This window comes from Diceros bicornis, chromosome 22, assembly GCF_020826845.1.
Source record: "Diceros bicornis minor isolate mBicDic1 chromosome 22, mDicBic1.mat.cur, whole genome shotgun sequence".
In the NCBI taxonomy this organism is placed as follows: domain Eukaryota; kingdom Metazoa; phylum Chordata; class Mammalia; order Perissodactyla; family Rhinocerotidae; genus Diceros; species Diceros bicornis.
Genome location: NC_080761.1, coordinates 16,235,754 through 16,255,457, shown reverse-complemented (window position 1 = coordinate 16,255,457; position 19,704 = coordinate 16,235,754). Strand labels below are relative to the sequence as shown.

The window sequence follows — 19,704 nt, the reverse complement described above, 5'->3', positions numbered from 1 at the left end:
CATTTTTTGGTTCTTGTTTTCCAGTTCTCCTCTATAAGAACTCTTTTCAAGTTAAACTGTAGAATTGACACCCATTGCATGCACATTTCTTTTTCTGAAGCTTTACTCCAGCCATCTTCCTCCCTAAAGTGTCCTGCCCTCAGCTATGCCCTTGCCTCTTTCTGGATTGTAAATTTCTGCTTAGCCCTGATTAAACTTCCCTGCATCCCTGACAGCCCATTGCATTTATTCCCTTATGCATACAGAACAATCTCAACAGCTATCTGTTGACTTGAATAATCATTTCAACAACTTGGGGGCAGAGGAGACTTCCAGTCGTTTAAGCTTACAAATGATTTATCTATTCAGAAAAAAAGTATTTTTTGAGCACCTACTACGTACAAAATACAATACCAGGGACAATGAAGAATACCAAGATGAAGCTGACACAAATTTACTTTCAAAGAGCTTAGTCTACTCAGGAAAATAAGATCAATACCCAGATCGTCATAATTAATACAAGCTAGACAATTATAAATACTCCACTGTGGGTGCTGCTCGGGGGGTGGGATTCCTTAGTACTATAGGGGGAGTAGAGAAGAACTCTAAGAGGAAGCAGAGTTGGGTGGAACAGGAAGACGACATTATTTGTTTAATCAGCATTAACAAAGGGAAGGAGTGGGCAGAGCTCAGGAGGTAAGCTAATGGATGAAAGAAGGGGTGATGCCTTAGAATATACATATATTAGACAGAAAATGGAATAAATGTGCAAGTAATTTATGTTATGAATTAAAGGGGATTAAACATATTGAAGAATTCAGACGTGAGCACACACTAATGTCACTACATTAGGCAATATGTCAAGCAACCAAGAGACACGGGAAGATTTCACAGGATTCTTATATCTGAGAAAAATCATATAGTTTTTTATGATGTTGATTTTTAACTGAATGGTATTCATCATGGTAAAGTCTACTGAACTACAATTGATACAAAGAGCTCAAATAACACACATTGTTAAATATTCTTCAATGTGTTATTATATGAATAAGGCATAAATTCCATTCCATCTTCTACATCAATATAACTGTACAATAAATGATCTTCATATGAAAATCTAATATCGAGGCAAGTTTCTGAAGAATTTTTTGGAACATCCAAGAAAGGTGATTTTTGGTATAATTTAGGGAGATTGTAGTATATTATAACGTAAACTGGCAATGTGTGTGTGTATTATATATACACATGTATATACATATCGATCACACCACCCACATGGTAACTCAGCCAGAATTCATCAGATCATCATATTATCAACCAACTGTAGGTGGGGAAAGTCACTGGCATTAAAAAAAAAATTCCTTCCTGAATTGTCTCACAACTGCAACAAAACAAGCACGCTGCCTATTTCAGAAACTCATTACACTGAGATTTCTTAAGGGGAAAAAACCCCTGATCCTTTTAAATTCAGACTGCTTAGATATCCAGGCAGCCTCATCTGGTTCTATGTTCCCAGGCTCACAAACCTGCCCGGACCTTTTTCGCTCTTGAGAGCAGAAGCAGGAGGGAGTATATGTGGAGGGTCTCTCTGTTATTTGTGGAGACTCTCTTGTTGCCATCGGAAAACTAAGCATGAGGGTATCAATTAGATGAGAAACAGCCAGTTAATTTCAAGGAACCATCCAAGAAAAAGAAATGCCTGATTTCTAAGATGATCAATATAACATTTAGAAGCTTCTAGATGGTAACAGAAGTGGGGGTACACAGAATTGCTTTATTTTACCCATGATTCATTTTTGAATCAGTTTGTGAGTCACAGTGGGCATGCTAACTTCTTGCTATTACCTATTGATCCTGGCATATGGAAATATCCCTAAGAGTAGATTATCAAGAGGACTGAGAGACTGAAAGGGCCTTCTGATTGAAGGCCTTGAAAAATCGTAGGTGCAAATGTAGTATTTTGTCAACCAAAGATGAGGCTTTACCAGCTTACCATAAGATCAGCCCAAGGAGCAAAGACTGCATCCCTCAGTGGATGTACTGATTAACGGGAGGGGAAGAAAGCAGACTATAAAGACATTTCTACAAATTCCAAATAGATTTCCCTTCCTTCAGGAGGAGACCCTGCCCAGGCTGTCACTCCCTGCTCTAACTCCAATCCTTGCCCATGAGCTAAATGTAGGGCAACTGCAGCACAACTCGGACCTGGAGCCGCCCTCAGATGCGCCAACCTTGTTTGGCATCATGTATCTATGATATTTGGAGGGCGAACAATTACAATCTTTGTTTTCACCTGAATAAAAAACCTGGTTTTTCTATTCCAACTAAGAGAGAATCCCGGATTTGGAAAAGTTTGCTTATTTTCTGAAAAGCTGAAATTTTAGATTTTTTTTTTCCTAACCCTTTCTCAAGTGATTTTAGAAGTTTCCATTACTTTAACACAATTGCAGGGAAACGTGTTTAAAAGGTTATTGGAAGTGACAGATGGACCTATTTTGAAATAAAATTCAGTCTGTGGCACTACTGAAAGGCAGTCACGAAATCCAAAATTAAACCGGACAGAAGGGTCTGAAGCTGTTTTCATTCTTTTTTCAAGGAAGCACAAAAAGTGGGAGGTTGAAGCAAGGCCTCTGCCTCTTCTCTGAATTCCCTCACTCTGGTCAGTTTGTCTTGAACTTATAAGCTGTCTTCCTAATGTAATGCGTGCCCCTATATTTTAAAGCTCGATTTATGATCAAACATCCAAATATGTCTTTCACTGATATCGCTAAGAACACAACTCCAATTTTTTATAGATGTGACTTGAAAGACTTAGGTAAAAAAAAATTTATAAATAACTTATCGAACCATTAAAAGTCCCATTTAGGATGAGATGAAAAACATACATTTCAAAAACCCACTATGCATCCCAGAAGCGTGAGAGACCACGTGCACCGTGGACGGCTTTGCCAGCGCTTCCCAAGAGGAGTCACGCCTACCTTATTGTGCTCGTACTTGTAGGGGATCTTGAGTGTGTCCATGGCTCTGATCATAGCCTGCATGGCCGTGAAGATGTTCTGATACACCAGCTTGGTGAAGCCCCTTTTGTCTTCATCAGAGTATCCTGACCCGTGGATGATTCTCATCTGCTTGATAAACGTACTCTTGCCACTCTCTCCCGTCCCTGAAAGATGGACAACAGCAGCTCATCAGACCATGACACCTTCTCACCGTCTCCCAGTCAACTAAACCCAAAAAGGCGGCTTGGACTTGACTTTCCCCAGCAGCCTGCTGAGAGGAACATCACAGGACAGCGGCATCGCCACAGGTGGAAACATCACCGCCGGTGAACACTCAGCAAAATCGGAGGGATGAGAGTCCATTTCAGAGGCAGACGAGCTTAAAAAAAATTGTCACCTCTTTGGTAACCACTCATCTTGGAATTTTGATAGTGATTTGTAACCATGCATCTTATAAGAAACACAATGAAAACAGTATCTTTTGAAAGAATAAACACTTGATAAAGCTCTCCTTTTTTGGAGAATATCTGAAACACTTCCAGGAGGCTGGGATGTGGAGCCAGGATTTGGGTCTGGAAAAGACAATGTGCTTACACCAGTGCTGTTCAGAGAATAATAAGAGAAAAATGCCTGAAAATTTTCTAGACATTTTCTCTTATTTTAAAATGGGGTGTACCGGGAGCATGGTATCCAGATAAGATAAGAATCAGGATTTTTCTAGACAGCAAGTATCAACTGTATTTATTTCTAGGGGGTTAGGTCGGCTGAGTTATTTCAAGGAATCACCTCATTCAAAGAAGCCACGGTGACTCTCCTTTCTTCTGCCTGTTCTTGACTAATAACATGATATAGAAATTTAATGTTATTGGATTTTTTCTCCTGTGCTGTCTCATTTTTCCCTTCTTCAGTATTACTTTTCTGTTACCATAAGCCTGAAAGTAATCCCTAACAAAGATGCAAATGTCCATGGGAAGCAGGAAAGATGGAAAGATGAGATCATTTCACTGAGTGACAACATAGTTCTTCCACAATGAATCTAAAACTATTAATCTAAAAACTTCATTTTTCTAAACATAAATGGCTTTTTTCATATGTCATTTCACTTCTGAATATTTTTCACTCACTTTCAAATTTCCTTGTGATTTCCAAAACAATAAATATCTTTATGTTCCCCTAACAATGTGGAAAAAAACTAAAAGTACCTATTTGGATACTGAACATGGAAGAATATAATAATAAAACCCAGAAAGACTACAGCCTCCTTACCACCATTTCCTATCTACAAGGCATTAAAAAGAAAAAAAAAAGCGGAAAAGGAAAACTAAAAACTAGGAATACAACATCTGTCCTAATTTTGTTTTGTTTTTCTGGTGGTTGGATTTCATTACTATCTTTATAAACAATCACAAAAATTCAAATCAGTATTGCAGTTTTCATAGAAGCACTCTTAAGTGACTGCAGATGTCCTGGTAAATACAGAAGGCTCACACAGTTACAATGAAAGATGATTTCTAGCTCCACAGTCCTGCAGTCGCCAATTCCTTTATCACTTTCATATGACTTTTAACAGTGACCTGGAATTCCTTGAAGTATAAAGTTAACACTGCAATGTGAATGCTATCAACCCATTTTAACAAGAGTAATCTAAAGAATTTAAAATGAATATTTTATAATCCCAACCACAAATATTGGAAAAAAACAAGAAGTCTTTAAAAAGTAGAATCTCTAATAGAAATAATGCTATGAATTTGTATCTCATTATCAATCAACAATTTATGGAAAGAAACCAGTACCTTTACTCTCCAGAGCAATTCAAAGTACTTAAGGAGATCCAGATGGCTTTTCTGTTTATTACGGTATCTCAGCGCCAAAAGCTTGCTCTGAGGGCCCAGCTATAGACATAATCATCGAATCAGAATCTCTGCCAGTTTTTTCCACAACAAAAACAAGAAGAAATCTTAATATGTGACGTTAATGGTAGGAGAAGAAAAGGAAAAAGAATCAGGCAATAGGGCCTCTCTCTCCTGGCTCTCTGAGAAGCTTTTATATACTCACCCCCAAAAACAAAAACAAGGAAGCAGAAAACAAAGTATAAACTCCATTGGCTTGTGTTCACTGGAGTCATGTTAGGCTAGAACAGACAACACTTGGCACCTCTCTGGATTGACACTAAGCCCCTGGTCATCCCACCAGTGAAGAATCTGAACAGGCAGAATACAGGGCGAAGAATGAATGGAGAGACATTAAGAGGATGGAAAAAGAAATCCAAAAATCAACTCCAAAGTAAGACATTTTCCTGTTGCCCCAGGACACACCCAGGGATCCTCTTTCTGTCTTTTCTCATCTTGCTTGGTGCCCCAGGAGGCTGACCAGAAAGGATTTCATATGAACAGCCCTTTTGTCCTTGGTCTTCTCCGCGGGTTTAGTCCATAGAGACACCAGGAGGAGACCAGAGAGCAGGAGAACGAGGAAGGGGCATTTATGCCCCCAGCTCCTTCCCTGCAAGGGCACCACAGATATGCTGTGTCCCCTCCAAAAGGCCCCAGACAGCTGCCCTCTCTGGGTTCCTGTAACTGCTCCCTCCCACTCCTGGCCCTTGGTTACTGCACTAGCCCTCACTGGTTACCTACACCCGGCCCACGTCTTTGTCAACAGCCACTGTATAAAACTCTCCTCAGTCACCCAGCTGGAGGGTGCCATGTGCTTCCTGCTGGGACCCTGACTGGTATAATACCAAAAGGAAAGCAGGAACAGCTTAGTAAAATGAAGGACCGGAAGGCACGGGAATGGAAGGTACTCTCTCTTCTTCCTCTCTCTGCCCTCTCTCTGTAAATCTTATTTATAAGGTCCTCTCTAGTTTATAAAGTTCTTCTAGTCACAACTCGCTCTTATAACACTCTTCTGGAGGCCAATCACGATGAAGAAATGACACAGCCCAAACCAGGATCCAGGGCTCCTGACTCTCCCCCAAAGTACAAATCCAGTGCTTGTCCCCCAAAGCGTGCATACGTGTGCGTACCTCCCCCACCCCCTACTCACAGATTTAATATAGACAGGGAAATAGATTTAATATAGACAGGGAAAACAGTGGTCTCCACCGCCTGAATATCCTTTCTCTTATAAAGGAAACCAAAAGAAATTTGTGCTCAATTGGGGCCGGTCAGGTGGCGCAAGTGGTGAAGTGGGCGCGCTCTGCTGCTGGCGGCCCAGGGTTCGCCAGTTCGGATCCCAGGCACATACCAATGTACTGCTCGTGAGGCGATGCTGTGGCGGCCTTCCACATAAAGGAGGAAGATGGGCACAGATGTTAGCCCAGGGCCAGTCTTCCTCAGCAAAAAGAGGAGGATTGGCAGATGTTAGCTCGGGGCCGATCTTCCTCACAAAAAAAAAAAAAGAAAGAAATTTGTGCTCAACCCTTTATACTTTGCCACTTTGAAATACATTGTCATTTTATGCTCTCAAAGCTCAATGAGACAGATGTCTTCAACCTCATTTCACGGAAAAGAAAAGGCCTTGGAGAAGTGAGGCATCAGGGCTAAGATGACATGGCCAGTAACGGGCAGCACAAGGGCTCACGCGCAGCACCGAGCTGCCCAGTTTGGGTTCAGCACTACTTTCACAGCCACGGCTGCCGCAAATCCAGAATAATGCACTTCTACAGCCCACAGTCTAAAAGTGTCTCAACCTGGCTTTCACTACACCCAACTTTTATCCATTTAACCTACTTCTGAATTTCTGAATACTACTTCAATTCATGGGGACCCATTTTGAATCTTGCTGCCATCTTCCAACTGACTGACCATCCCTCCCAGGTAAATTTCACCCATGAATTTAATGCTCACACTTTGACGTTATATAAATGTAGCAAATTCAAAGTGAAGGCAAAGTTTCACGTAAGAGAAAATCTGTGTGATGCAAATGCTGCAGGTACAACAACACAAGTAAGTAGTCAATTCAAGTACTATAATGTGGGGGCCGGCCTGGTGGTGTAGTGGTTAAGTGCACGCGCTCCGCTGCGGGGGCCCGGGGTTCGCCGGTTCGGATCCCGGCGTACACCGACACACTGCTTGTTGAGCCATGCTGTGGCGGCGTCCCATATAAAGTGGAGGAAGATGGGCGTGGATGTTAGCTCAGGGCTGATCCTCCTCACAAATAAATAAATAAATAAATTAAAAAAGTATTGTAATGTACTAACACTGGATTTAGCCAAAAAGAAAGTATACGGACTAAAACAACTGAGCAAAACCCTCAGCTTCTTTGTACCATAGAAAGAGTTCTATCATGGAGACAAATGAACTATTTTTAACAAATGTGTAAGCCAAATTTCATGTTCTTCTCCTATTTTTTAAGACTGACACAATATTCTCAGGGTTTGAAATGGACACTTGAACACTCTACTCATGATTAGTATGAAAAAAATATTTGGTACAATAAGAAAAAAACACAGCTGTGCCCAAATCTTATAAAATGATATTGTTTCCTAAGGCCACATGAAAAATATGAGAGACTTCACAATTCTTTGTCTCCGAATGAAAAAAAGCAGACTTTTCTACTAGTAGATTGCTTTGTGAATCCAGTGATGGCTAAAGTCTTTTCACAGCACAGGGCATAAATAACTTAACTTATCTAAAGAAATATAAATCCTGGGGCAAGTCCAGTGGCGTAGTGGTTAAGTTTGCATGCTCCGCTTTGGCAGCCTGGGGTTCGTGGATTCAGATCCCGGGCATGGACCTACACAATGCTTTATCAAGCCATGCCGTGGCAGGTGTCCCACACATAAAGCAGAGGAAGATGGGCACAGATGTTAGCCCAGGGCCAATCTTCCTCAGCAAAAAGAGGAGGATTGGCAACGGATGTTAGCTCAGGGCTAATCTTCCTCACCAGAAAAAAAGAAAGAAAGAAAGAAATACAAATTTACTGTTTCCAAAGCCAATGATAAAACAAAATCCAGCGACGAGCCCTTACCTAAAATGCTCGGGTGGAAGGGGGGGAGATCTCATTTTTGCTAATCTGAATATATCTCCAATCAAATCATTTAATAACTTTAACAAGCATATCAACACACACAGGGGTGTGAGTCCCACAAAACTCCTGCTTTTCTCCTTTAGCAGTCTCTATAAATGCAACAGAAAACTTTTCCCAGAAAAGTTATTTGCACCTTTGGACAAGTACTCGGCCTTTTCTTATCCTGGCTCATCAAAACACCCAGAAATGAGACTATTTAAGAAGCATGCTATTAAAAACGCCACTTTCTCCAGCATGCATAATTGGCTTTGAGGGATACTTAATCTTTTTTCCTCCCTACCCGTTGGATCAGGATAAAGCAGAGAGCAACCTCCAGTTCACTTCACATGTCCTTCCATCAGAACAAACATCAAATATGAATTTAATATCCTGCTGTGGAGTGCATCACTTTCTAAGCTGTTAGAATATAGCATATTAGACATGCACAGTCTCACACACACACACAGTCTGATGCTTCCATTTTATGCTTTGCCAAGATCTTTTCAACACAGGAGGATTTCCACATACAGCCTCTGCCACAAATCCATACTTACTCTATGTATCTGTACCCAACTCATACTAAGCATCTATATGTTTATACTGATTATTCTGCCCATATGCATGATGTAATATGTAAATAGTTCTGTCAATTAATCTCTAAAGGCAGGACAGTTTTTCTTACCCCATACCCTACCTGAATGACAGTTTTAAATCCAGTAATACATTAACTTCTAAATGGCAATGAATTATCATTATTGTTGAAAGCAATCATGGACTCATTGGTTCCTTCTCTCACACCTCAGCTGGCTTCTCGTACTACACGTTTATCAAAAGAGCTGCGAAGCACAATCCACGTACACACAAGAACTGCTCCATGCCCTAAAAATGTCAGTTACCACTGCCACTGCTCTGCAGAATGCTGGTGTCCCCAGTCCCCACACAAGGGCCCTGGGGACACAATCACTGAACACTGCACTGTCCGGAACTTCAGGGGTCCTGCTGGCTCATTCCCTTTATCCTCAAAGAAAGGCAGAAAATACACCTTCTTCTCAGGGCCTCTTGCAGGCTCACAGAGACCCACACCACGGCCACATTTTTTACATTCCCAGGAAAAAGAAGAAATGCCAAAACAGAGTTATACAAACTGTGGTATTAAAGTTGTACAACGAGTATATTCGTTTCATCCTGCCAGTGCCTTTCATGACTGTATTTGGAGATATTGTCAAACCATCAGAAGTCTACATCTGAAGCCTTTAATTACCGTGAAGGCTCAGGCCAAATGCCCCCACCCTGCCCTCTTGACTGGCCAGCACCCAGATAAAGAGCAGCTGAGAACAAACCCAAGTCTTATGGCGCTCAATTATATATAATTCAAGTAACTGTACTTAAAGTCCATTGGTTTAGGCCAAGAGTCTAAAATACAGAATCTCAGCACCACCAAAGCTGAACCTGGGCTACTTCCACATAAACTTGGATAAAGTAGAACCAGACATTTCAAGGAGGAATTTTCTACCCACAAGTACATCATTAACCCACACATGCAAAGAATTAATAGCACTGAGATAAAAAGTGATTTAGTAACACTGGCTCAAAACACAATCCATGTGTTGTCCACATTCCGGGCTACATACTGTAAAATACACGTATTCTGCCTGCTGCACACTACCCTCCACTTAAATTGGAAACTCACATTTGAAACTGAGCAGCTCTGATACCAAAGTCACCATAACTTCCTTTCCTTTAAAGACTGATCTGTGAGGGCAAGGGTTGGGAATACTTAATCCTTTATCCCCAGCAAGGTCACAGAAGGTACTAAATACGTTTTTTAAATGTAGCATAGAAACTAACTGAACTTAGTTTTATCAACTATGAGTGGAAAATGAATACATGAGTAAGTTAGCAGTAGCCAGAACTATTAATAATAACTCATCCAGTTAAGCTTTTTTTAAAGGAAAGACAGACAAAATGCATTGAAAATGCAATTTACTGAAAATGTCTGGAGGATCATCTAGTCCCAGACTTCTCAAAGCAGTCCTAGGAAAGGTACCTGATGGTGCTTCTAAGGTAACTCAGAGGAGCAAGAGCATTTCCTTGGAGTGTCCATGGGAAACATCTGTATATTAAGCACTGGCATCAGCTGGTTGCACAATTTTCTGAATATACTAAATGCCATTTCAATGTAAAATAGTTTTATGGTACATGAGTTTTATGGTACATGAACTATATCTCAATTTTTTTTAATTTTAGTTTGGAGAAGCACAGGAAGTTTACACAAATCTTCACGCTAACTTTTTTAGGAGGTGACTTTCAGCCGACCTTCTCAACTCCCCCATCCCTTCCTTCTCCGGGAGAGCATGTTCACTCTCTTCTACCTCTGGGAGTCTTTCAGAGAAAAAGTTTGAGGAGCCCTGAACTCAACTTATTTTACTAAAGAGAGGAAGTGACTCGTTCAAGGATTCTGCTGGTTGACAACTAATTAGGATGAAGATGAACTAGAATCTACCAAGGTCTCCTGTCTGTCCAGGTCTCCTGAGCTTATGTCCTCATAAACTTTATTTTTATAAAACATTTTTCCAATTCATAAAAGTTGTACATATTTATTATAGAAAAATCAGAAAAACAGAAGTTTTCAAAATTGCTAAAATTTGAGCATTTTGGTATATTTCTTTCCAGTCTCCTTTTCTAGGCAAATGCACTTTCTCTGCTCTTGTTCTAAAATAAAACTGGAATAATACTGTACAGTTATTTTTCACTTAACATAGTGTGATAATTATTCCAAGATACTAATTACTCTTCAGAAATAGTTAAGAATGATTGTCTGAAAGGCCATCATAAGGACGTGTGATAATTTAACAATTCCCCTGTTGTAACACATTTTGAGTATTTCTAATTATTCACTTTTATAAATAACGTTGTAATAAACATCGCTGAAGAAAAATCTTCTCCGGAATCTCTACTTCCTTAGGAGAACATCATAGAAATGCGATGAGGTGAAAGAGTTGTAGAGGCTCTGGCCACCATCCACTTGCACCATGTGACACATCCATCAGACCCTTCTCTACCCCACTTTTTATTTACCAACACTACACTTCTTTAATACGTACAATCTGAGAAACATAAATCTTTATTTTAATTTACATCTTTACTTATGAGAAATTGTTTCATACTTCCTTGTCTGTATTTCTTCTATGAAGACGCCCTTTTTTAAATTTGAGGACTTACTGTTTTTCTTATTGGTTTCTTAGGACAATTTCATTTTTATAATTTTATTTATTTATTTATTTTTCCCCACAAAGCCCCAGTAGATAGTTGTATGTCATAGCTGCACATCCTTCTAGTTGCTGTATGCGGGACGCGGCCTCAGCATGGCCGGAGAAGCAGTGCCTCGGTGCGCGCCCTGGATCCGAACCTGGGACGCCAGCAGCGGAGTGCGTGCACTTAACCGCTAAGCCACGGGGCCAGCCCCCAATTTCATTTTTAAAACAAAGTTAATCTTTGGTTACAAATATTTCCCCAACTTTTCCTTTTCTTAAAAAATTTGATACTTAAGTTTAAAATTGGTATTTAATTCATCTGTTTCCCTTTTGTGATTTCTTTGTTTTTTAAAAGTCCCAAACATATTTATTCTATGTATGTATTCTATATATTTATTCTTTTATGGTTTTACATTTTACACTTTAACCTGTTTACACTTTATTTTGATGTGTGGTGTGCAGTGATTTTTTTTTTTTTTAAACTAGTGAATTTTTCCCCCAAACCCTTCTACACTTTAATGTTGTCACAGGAGTATTTCTAAATATAATGGAGTGTTTGATCCAAACAGGTGAGTTTTTTTTCATGTTCCCTAATGTGCTCTCAATGGCGATCAATAAAATATATGGGACATACTGAGTCTCCTAAAGCATCTGACACATTCCCATTATTCCCCCCTCCTCCCATTCCCTACCCAACTAGCAGGTCAACCTTTCTCTCCCTAAGCCTTAGATTCTTGCTCACTGCACATTTCTTTAAAGGCCTCTCAAGAATAGTCAAGACAATATGCCAGGATGTTCAAGATCCTAATCTCTCGCCCACTTTATAAGTCTGTTTCTACCCATATGACACATTCTGCATATCCTGCCTCTTCTGGTTCCCCCTCTTTACAGCTCTGTGACCCAGGTAAGCTACCTGTCTTCTCGAAGCCTGTTTCCTCATCTGTAAAGACCACTACCTACTTACAGCTCTGCCCCGAGTTCTCAGTGAGTTAATCTAAGTAAAGCCTAGTGTGGTACATAAGAAGTACTCAATAAATACTGGCTATAATTGACAGTGCAAAATCAAGGGGGAAAATGAGAGACTAGTCTAATACAGGGCTGGAGGGGTGGACAATAACTTAGTAATCAAGAGAAAATATTTTAGTGCAATATTTAAAGAAATCACAATTAATGCCAAAAAACCCATGATAAACAAAATAACACAATTTTAAATAAAGACAGCATCATTATCAGTGCTGTGCTGTGCCATACTGGCACCCAAGAAGCTTTCTTAAATTCTGCATCCGAGACAAGTACCTTAGTCACCTTACCCTAGTCTCAGCCCTGATTCTAATTCTCTATTTCCCAAAACAACTGAGATAATCATCTCCAGTATTTCAATATTTAAAGCCACAGTGTTTGGAGATTTTTAGCTTCAACTGTTCATAATTTTATTGGGTGTATACTACATGCCAGACAATCTTTTAGGCAAGGATACAAGACAGTCATAGGCCTTCCTTGCACAAAGGTAATATGTTAAGTCTGAGTGGCAGAAGACATATACATAGATATGAATAATAAAATATCAGATCAAAAGGGTGCTATGCATTAAACAATTAAAGAATAATGAAATATTGAGTGATCTAGCAGTTACTTTAATTTAGGAGGCCGGGGAAAGCCTTTCTCAGAAGGTTCATTTATGCTGATATCTGAATAGTCATGATCCAGCCAGAAGAAAATCAGAATGCAACAGCATTCCAGGCTGTGGACCAGCTGACAAAGAGGTCAAGGTGAGAACAAGCATGGCTGGCATACTGAAAGTACAAGAGGGCCAAGGCATAGCAGGTGGTGGGGAAAGAGGTAGGAGATAATGCAGGAGCAATGGCTACAGAGGCAGTGGCTAAGTCACATGGGGTGTTGTATTTCAGGAAGCAAGTGTGGATTTATTCTAAGTACACTGGACATCTTTGGAGAATTTTAATCAGAGAAATGATATGGTTTGATTTATGCTAAGTAAAGAGTGGATTGAAGAGACAAGCTAGTAGGGTATTTTAGAAATCCAAGCAAAAGATAATGGTAGTTTGGACCATGATGGCAGGAGACGTGATGGAGAGAGGTGGACCAATTCACATCTAGTCTGGAGATGGACGAGGAGTGGGTGGTAAGGGAAGGAGACGAAATAGGGATAACTGCTAGATTTTTGGCTTGAGTCATGAGATGGATGGAGGTCCTAGATTCTTAGAGAAGCCAGAAGAGGAAAAGATTTGGGTAGAGAGGCACGGTCAGTTTGAAATGCTTCTTCATTCCAAGAAGAAGCACTTTTTGTACACCTACAAGGTCCACTGCATTGATGTGGAGGATATCCACGAAAAAGAAGATTTGACTTGTGTCATCCTACGTTCTCTGGGCCTCCAGCAAAGGCAAGGACACAGCCACGATTGAGGTCCTTATGCTAATGCATGAGTCAGAGCAGACCTCAAAATCAGGGTTATAATTTCATTTCCTATGAGATAAATCTCCTTATGTAAAAAGATATGAAACCTTTTAGCCTCTAAGTTATAAACACACACATACTTATTTATTGATATTTATAAAGTAGTGACATTGCTACGTATGTTAGCGCTGCCTAAATAGCTGTGATAGATATAGCCAAAGGTTAGCAGAGGTCACCATGCACACTTCTTGAGAGAAAACCAAGACTTCACTGAACATTATTTAGAATGGATGAAGATACCATAAAAATACCAAGTCATCATAATAACATTTTAAGAAGCAGGAACCCTTCAGAATAAATATCCACCCACAGATCTTTTTTGTTTTATTTTGTGAGGAAGACTGGCCCTGAGCTAACATCTGTGCCAATTTTCCTCCATTTTGTGTATGGGATGCTGCCACAGCATGGCTTGACAAGCAGTGTGTAGGTCCATGCCTGGGATCCAAACCCACGAACCCTGGGCCACTGGAGCAGAGCACGTGAACTTCACCACCACACCACGGGGCCGGCCCCCATCACCCACAGAATGTTAACGTTGATTATTTCAGATAACAAAAAATGTGAATGTAAGTGGTCTTGATTTTTTTAGGTTACACACAGTCATAAACTGTATACTTCAAAAACGCACCAGGTGGGAAATGATGAGATGCACTTTGGAAAGCACCTTGAAGGCTTCATTTAACCAGTAAATACTTCCTCAGGATAGAATGGCTCATGTGGCCCTCCCTCAAGGAGAGCAACAAATTAAATTTCCAGTGGAGGCAAAGGGCCAGGACGGATGTAAAATGCCATTTTCCACCTCATTTCATATTCATCAGGAGATGACCTAGAGACAGGTGTGTGGCGTGCAAAGAGCATCAGCGGCAGTCAGGGGCCCAGGAAGCAATCCACACATGATCACTTGGCCTCTGGGTGCTGAAGATGAGGAAACTGGCCCGGACAACCTCACAGACTGGCTCCAGCTTTCAGGTTTTACGATTATTTTCCTTCTCTGTATGTTGTACAGCTTTAAAAACCATTCATTATATTTCTCATGAGGCAGAAAAGAAACTTGACCTATTATTTACTATGAATTCAAATATTAACTCAGATGAGTTGACTAAAAACTGTAGTAGTCTTCTTTCAACTTTAATATGTCAAGATGTTTTTTTGCTTTTACGCATGTAGCTCTTTACTTTAAGCGTCTAAAAATAATTATCTTTTGAGGTAAGGGAATTAAGGTGCTGGAGGGAGCAAGCAAGCACTGCTCCAATTAAGAGAAGCAATGATCTGGGCTCTCACAAAATACATGGGTATTCAGATTGCAGAACGCCGCATGTTTTTTGAGTTAATATCACCCCAATGTTTCAAATAATGACACGAGGAATACTAAGGAGGACTTGCATATGTTCCAAGTCTGCCTAGTAAGCATAAAACTATGACAGGATCTTGAGGAGAGAATGTGTTATGGAAAACAAGAGTTAGTGAATCTGCTCATGTAGAGCTGTTATGGAGCTAATAGGGAAGTTCACTGTTCATGTAGCATCTGAGATTTAATTAAAATGGAAACTCAACTCAGAGAAATGTTTCCCTTTTCTTAAGGGAAGAGAAAAAACACGATTAAAATACGCACACACAGACAAGACAAACCTATGCATTGTTCACATTTTTAAAACTCTTTCTTGGGAGGAAGTGTTGATGCTGATCAAAAACATAGTACCTGCTGGCGGGTCTCATTATCAGCATGAATACCACCCAGCAAGGACTCTTAAAACTAATCATTTCCAAATAGCTAATTTGGGAGGATTCATCAACTACACCATGGAGAGAGGGATTAGGAAATCATCTGGGTTCTCACTTCTGCTAGAAGCATAAAACAAAAATAATTTTTAAGACTCAGCTTTTTTTAAAAAGCTGGAACATTTACCATTGGAGGATGGTAGCGGTCCCTTTGTATTCAATGCTCAGGGAACTTTGAAGACGGGGACATGAAATGCCCGTTCTTTTAGATTTGAATTACTCCAAAGCGATCCAATGATGCATCTTGGGCATTCCCATGTACTGTCCAAAGAGAGGGGCAACATCTGGCACCACCAATTGATGTCAAAACAATTTCCCCAGACCATTAAAGAGTTGCCCTCTGATTTGTTTCATTAATTTAAATTTTGTCCTCTAATTTATTTTGCCTGATGGCCATATGTCTCTCCAGTGTTCAAGCCAGTAACAGTAACAGATGTGCAACAGAATGGTAAGGCAGCAGGGCTCTCCCTTCTGCTGTCTTCCCCTCCAAGAAGAGCCTTTTTTCTTACTCTTAAGTAAGCTGCCCATGGAAATATGCCTTCTTCATGAAAAAAGAATACAACATACTCTTTCCTCAGAAGGATCACACCTAGAAACGTATTACCAGCGGGCTGGAAATAAGAAAGAATATTCTTAGAACCAAATTTGCTCCTTGAGGAAGTAAAGTAGAAAAAAGCACATTGGTACATTTTATAAACATTTTGTAAGGCTTGCACTTATGATGACTCCGTATCATTTGACGGATAAAAGGTGAATTGAAACTAATTACTCTTTTGATTTAAAGAGCCTCTTCTCTTGCTAAGCAATCCATGTAATTGTTCCCAGAAACAAAAATTCGAGTTCAAGGGAAAGAGACTCATAATCCGAGATAAAGTATGGCTCTCGGAATGGGTCTTGGTTTTAGGCCACATGACCCAACAAATGTTGTCCAAATTATATGAGTATATACTCGGATGTGATTTCTTACAAACTGACCTAAGAATACATTAATATAACATTTGAGGCTTGTAATAATAGTAGCTTGAGTAAAAACAAAACAACCAGAAACCAACTGTCTTATATGCAACCTTTTCTCTGAAATATTTCAGCACAGAAAAGGCAGAAAAGTCATTAAGGCATCTAGTGAAAGCTTGCATCACCTAGATAGTGCTTGCTTACTTGAACCAATAAAGAAGTTGGCAGAAATTAAATCTACTGAATGCAAAATATTAAAACAAATTTTTACAACAGGGAATATTGAGGGGCCGGCCCAGTGGCATAGTGGTTAAGTTTGTGTGCTCTGCTTCGGCGGCCCGGAGTTACCAGGTTCAGATCCCAGGCATGGAGATACTCACCGCTTATCAAGCCATGCTGGGGCAGGCATCCCACATATAAGGTAGAGGAAGATGGGCATGGATGTTAGCCCAGAGCCAATCTTCCTCAGCAAAAAGAGAAGGACTGGCAACAGATGTTAGCTCAGGGCTAATCTTCCTCAAAAAAAAAAAAAAAAGAGAATATTGAATCACTAAGCCTTGCTAAATGGAGTGATATCTCTAGGCATATGTAAAACCACACACACAAACACGTGCACACATGCATGCATGTGGTCATGCGCACGCACACACACACATACATAGAGTTGGGACAGGGCTTCAAAAACTAAATGCTTTAGCCTAATGCTGATACTAGAATAATGACTTGTTTACCCTGTTGTCTACCTATGGCTTTCTCAAGTACACCCACCACTGACTTTTTTAAAAAGCTTGTTAATACACTACATATTAAATGGAATGACTATTACAATATTCTGGACATTCCACACAAAAGGTTGAGAATATATGTGGGAAAACTTCCCCCGACCATGCATTCTTCTTAATCAATATTATTGCTAAGAGGATTAAATCATTACGTATTGCCTGTATTGTACTCTAACAGGTGCCATAGGGAAAGTATGGGTAATGAACTTTTTTACTAACACCTTTTTTGAGACATAATTCATATACTCTACAATTCACCCAGTTAAAGCGTACAATTCAATGGTTTTTAATATATTCATGGATGAATGCAACCATCGCCACAATCAATTCTAGAGCATTTTCATCTTGGACAACGAAACTTGAATGAGTTGCCAAACATCTAACTAGCCAAAATATCAGACTACTTTGTTAGAAATGCTTGCTGCTAAATGCATTCCCTCTCCTTTCAAAGTATATATTTATATTTGGGCTTTGTTGTAGCTGCTTTGTTCTTTTTCCACTTAACACACGCTACAGAGTTTGGATTTGACTCAGTAGCCTATGAGGAGCCACTGAAAATATTTGAGGAGGTCTAAACTCCATCATAGGAATCCATTAAGAAGACAAAGGCATGTCATGAGTGGATAGTTCAGATTTTATCAACTGAAACTTTTTCAAATGGAACCAAAAAAACCTATTACAAAAATCCAGGCAAGAGGTACAAGCCTGAATTTCTGTGATGAAAATGGATAAGAAGGAAGGGATTCAACAATACTGAAAAGGCAGAACAGGCGGGTGTGGCTCTGGTCTGTGATGGAGTGGAAGAAAGAAGCCACAGAAGACACCATGGCTCATATAGGGAGACTGGAGAGATAGGGACACCTTTAGCACAAATAGGGATCCAGAAGGAAAAACTGACGTCAGGCTGAAGCTGATGGGCCACTTTTAGATGCGGTATGTTGGCAAATGCATTTCCAGGGCGTGGTAGAAGCTAGAAGTGCAGTTCCAGAAATCATCCTGCTGGGCTTATGGAAGAAAAATGATGCTAAGTGTGCACAGCCGAATGCTCAAGACAGGGAACAACAGCATCGCTGACACTGGTTGATGCAAGAAGGCTTCTTATGTGTTGGAAAGAGCAGTGGGAACCAGCAAGATGGGACTGAGATGGCCCACTGTCCCTCGACACGCAAACAGCTACACGAAGGAGGTAAGGGCAGCCTAGAGGAGGGCTGGGTGTGAGGTCCCTAGGCTGCTCTGGGAGAGACAAGAAAGAGTACAAACCGAGCCTATCATGCCTTACGGTGTCACATCTTTCCCACTGTTGCTTCGTTATCAGATGTGCCTCTATGCCTTCCTAACGCAGCGTAAGGAATAAGGGGTAAGGAAGGCTATAGAAATGCTGAATAAATACACACATTTAGGGCCTTTTATGACAATAGCCTTTGTACACCATCTCAGAAGCACCACTGGGCCAGAAGTAACAAATTCGATTAACGCATGCAATAGCTAGGCTTAAGCTAGGTGTCTTCAGTTTGTCAGAAAACTGTGATCCTGCATTACGAAGATCTGAACACGTTTCTTCAAACCTCCCCAAGAATATTTCAATCACCTATTGAAAGTTCATTTATTTTTGCTAAAGTTAACTAAAAATTTTAAAACAGTACAATTGATGTGCTAAACTACTCACTGGAAGGTCTTAAAAATTTTACCACTTTGGGTCAGTATAAAGCATAATTAATTAAAAAATATTAGATCCCCCTTTTCTCTCTCAACTCATTCCCAGAAACCAATAACCTAAACCACTGAGAGAAAGCAAAGAAGAAAATTTTAAAAATTCAAATCACAAATCATTAGCCATCACAATCAACTGGGGCAAAAAATGATTCTGAAATTTTAATTTCAACCTAATTTTAAGTGAATAATTATTCTGTCCAACTAGAATTAGTAAGTCTTCAGAATCAAATATATAATACCATAAAGAGAATATTTTATAACCATAATATGCTGGGTATTTCGAGACATGGCCATAGAACTCTTTTGCAGAATAAGAACACAAGACCACGTGGCAAGCTTAATTACTTTTTTTTTTTTGCCAAAACAAAGAAGTGATACTGATTGAAATACCCAAATTTTATGTACTCACTGATGTCCTGATACTTAAAGATTACAGTGACCATATAATTTATCATCCTAAATGAGTAACTTTAGAGAGAAAAAAGTATACTGATAAAAATTATGCTAGGACAATATGTGTAACCACAACAGTCCTAGGCGAACTGAGACACATGCGTGGCCCATTACAGGTATTCTGGTATGAAAGAGGGTTGTAACACAGCATTAAAAAATCTGAAGAGATGCTATAAAGGTGAAGAATATAGGACATGGAATAAAAATCAATAACAAGGCTAGCACTAATATCCCTTAGAGAGCATACTACAGAGTCAAGAGCTAGAGATGTTAACCCCCAAAAGTGATATTTCTCACAGACTCTTGACTAGAAG

The 19,704-nt window shown here is 39.9% G+C and overlaps 1 protein-coding gene across 1 annotated transcript in view; it reads right to left on the bottom strand.

Annotated features, from left to right (window-relative positions):
* Positions 1-19,704, bottom strand: part of GNAQ (G protein subunit alpha q) — a 285,088-nt gene that overhangs the window by 185,509 nt on the left and 79,875 nt on the right. Inside the window, exon 2 of the mRNA XM_058565599.1 lies at positions 2,958-3,142. Within this exon, the coding sequence (XP_058421582.1) occupies positions 2,958-3,142 (185 nt within the window). The remainder of the gene's footprint in view (positions 1-2,957; positions 3,143-19,704) is intronic.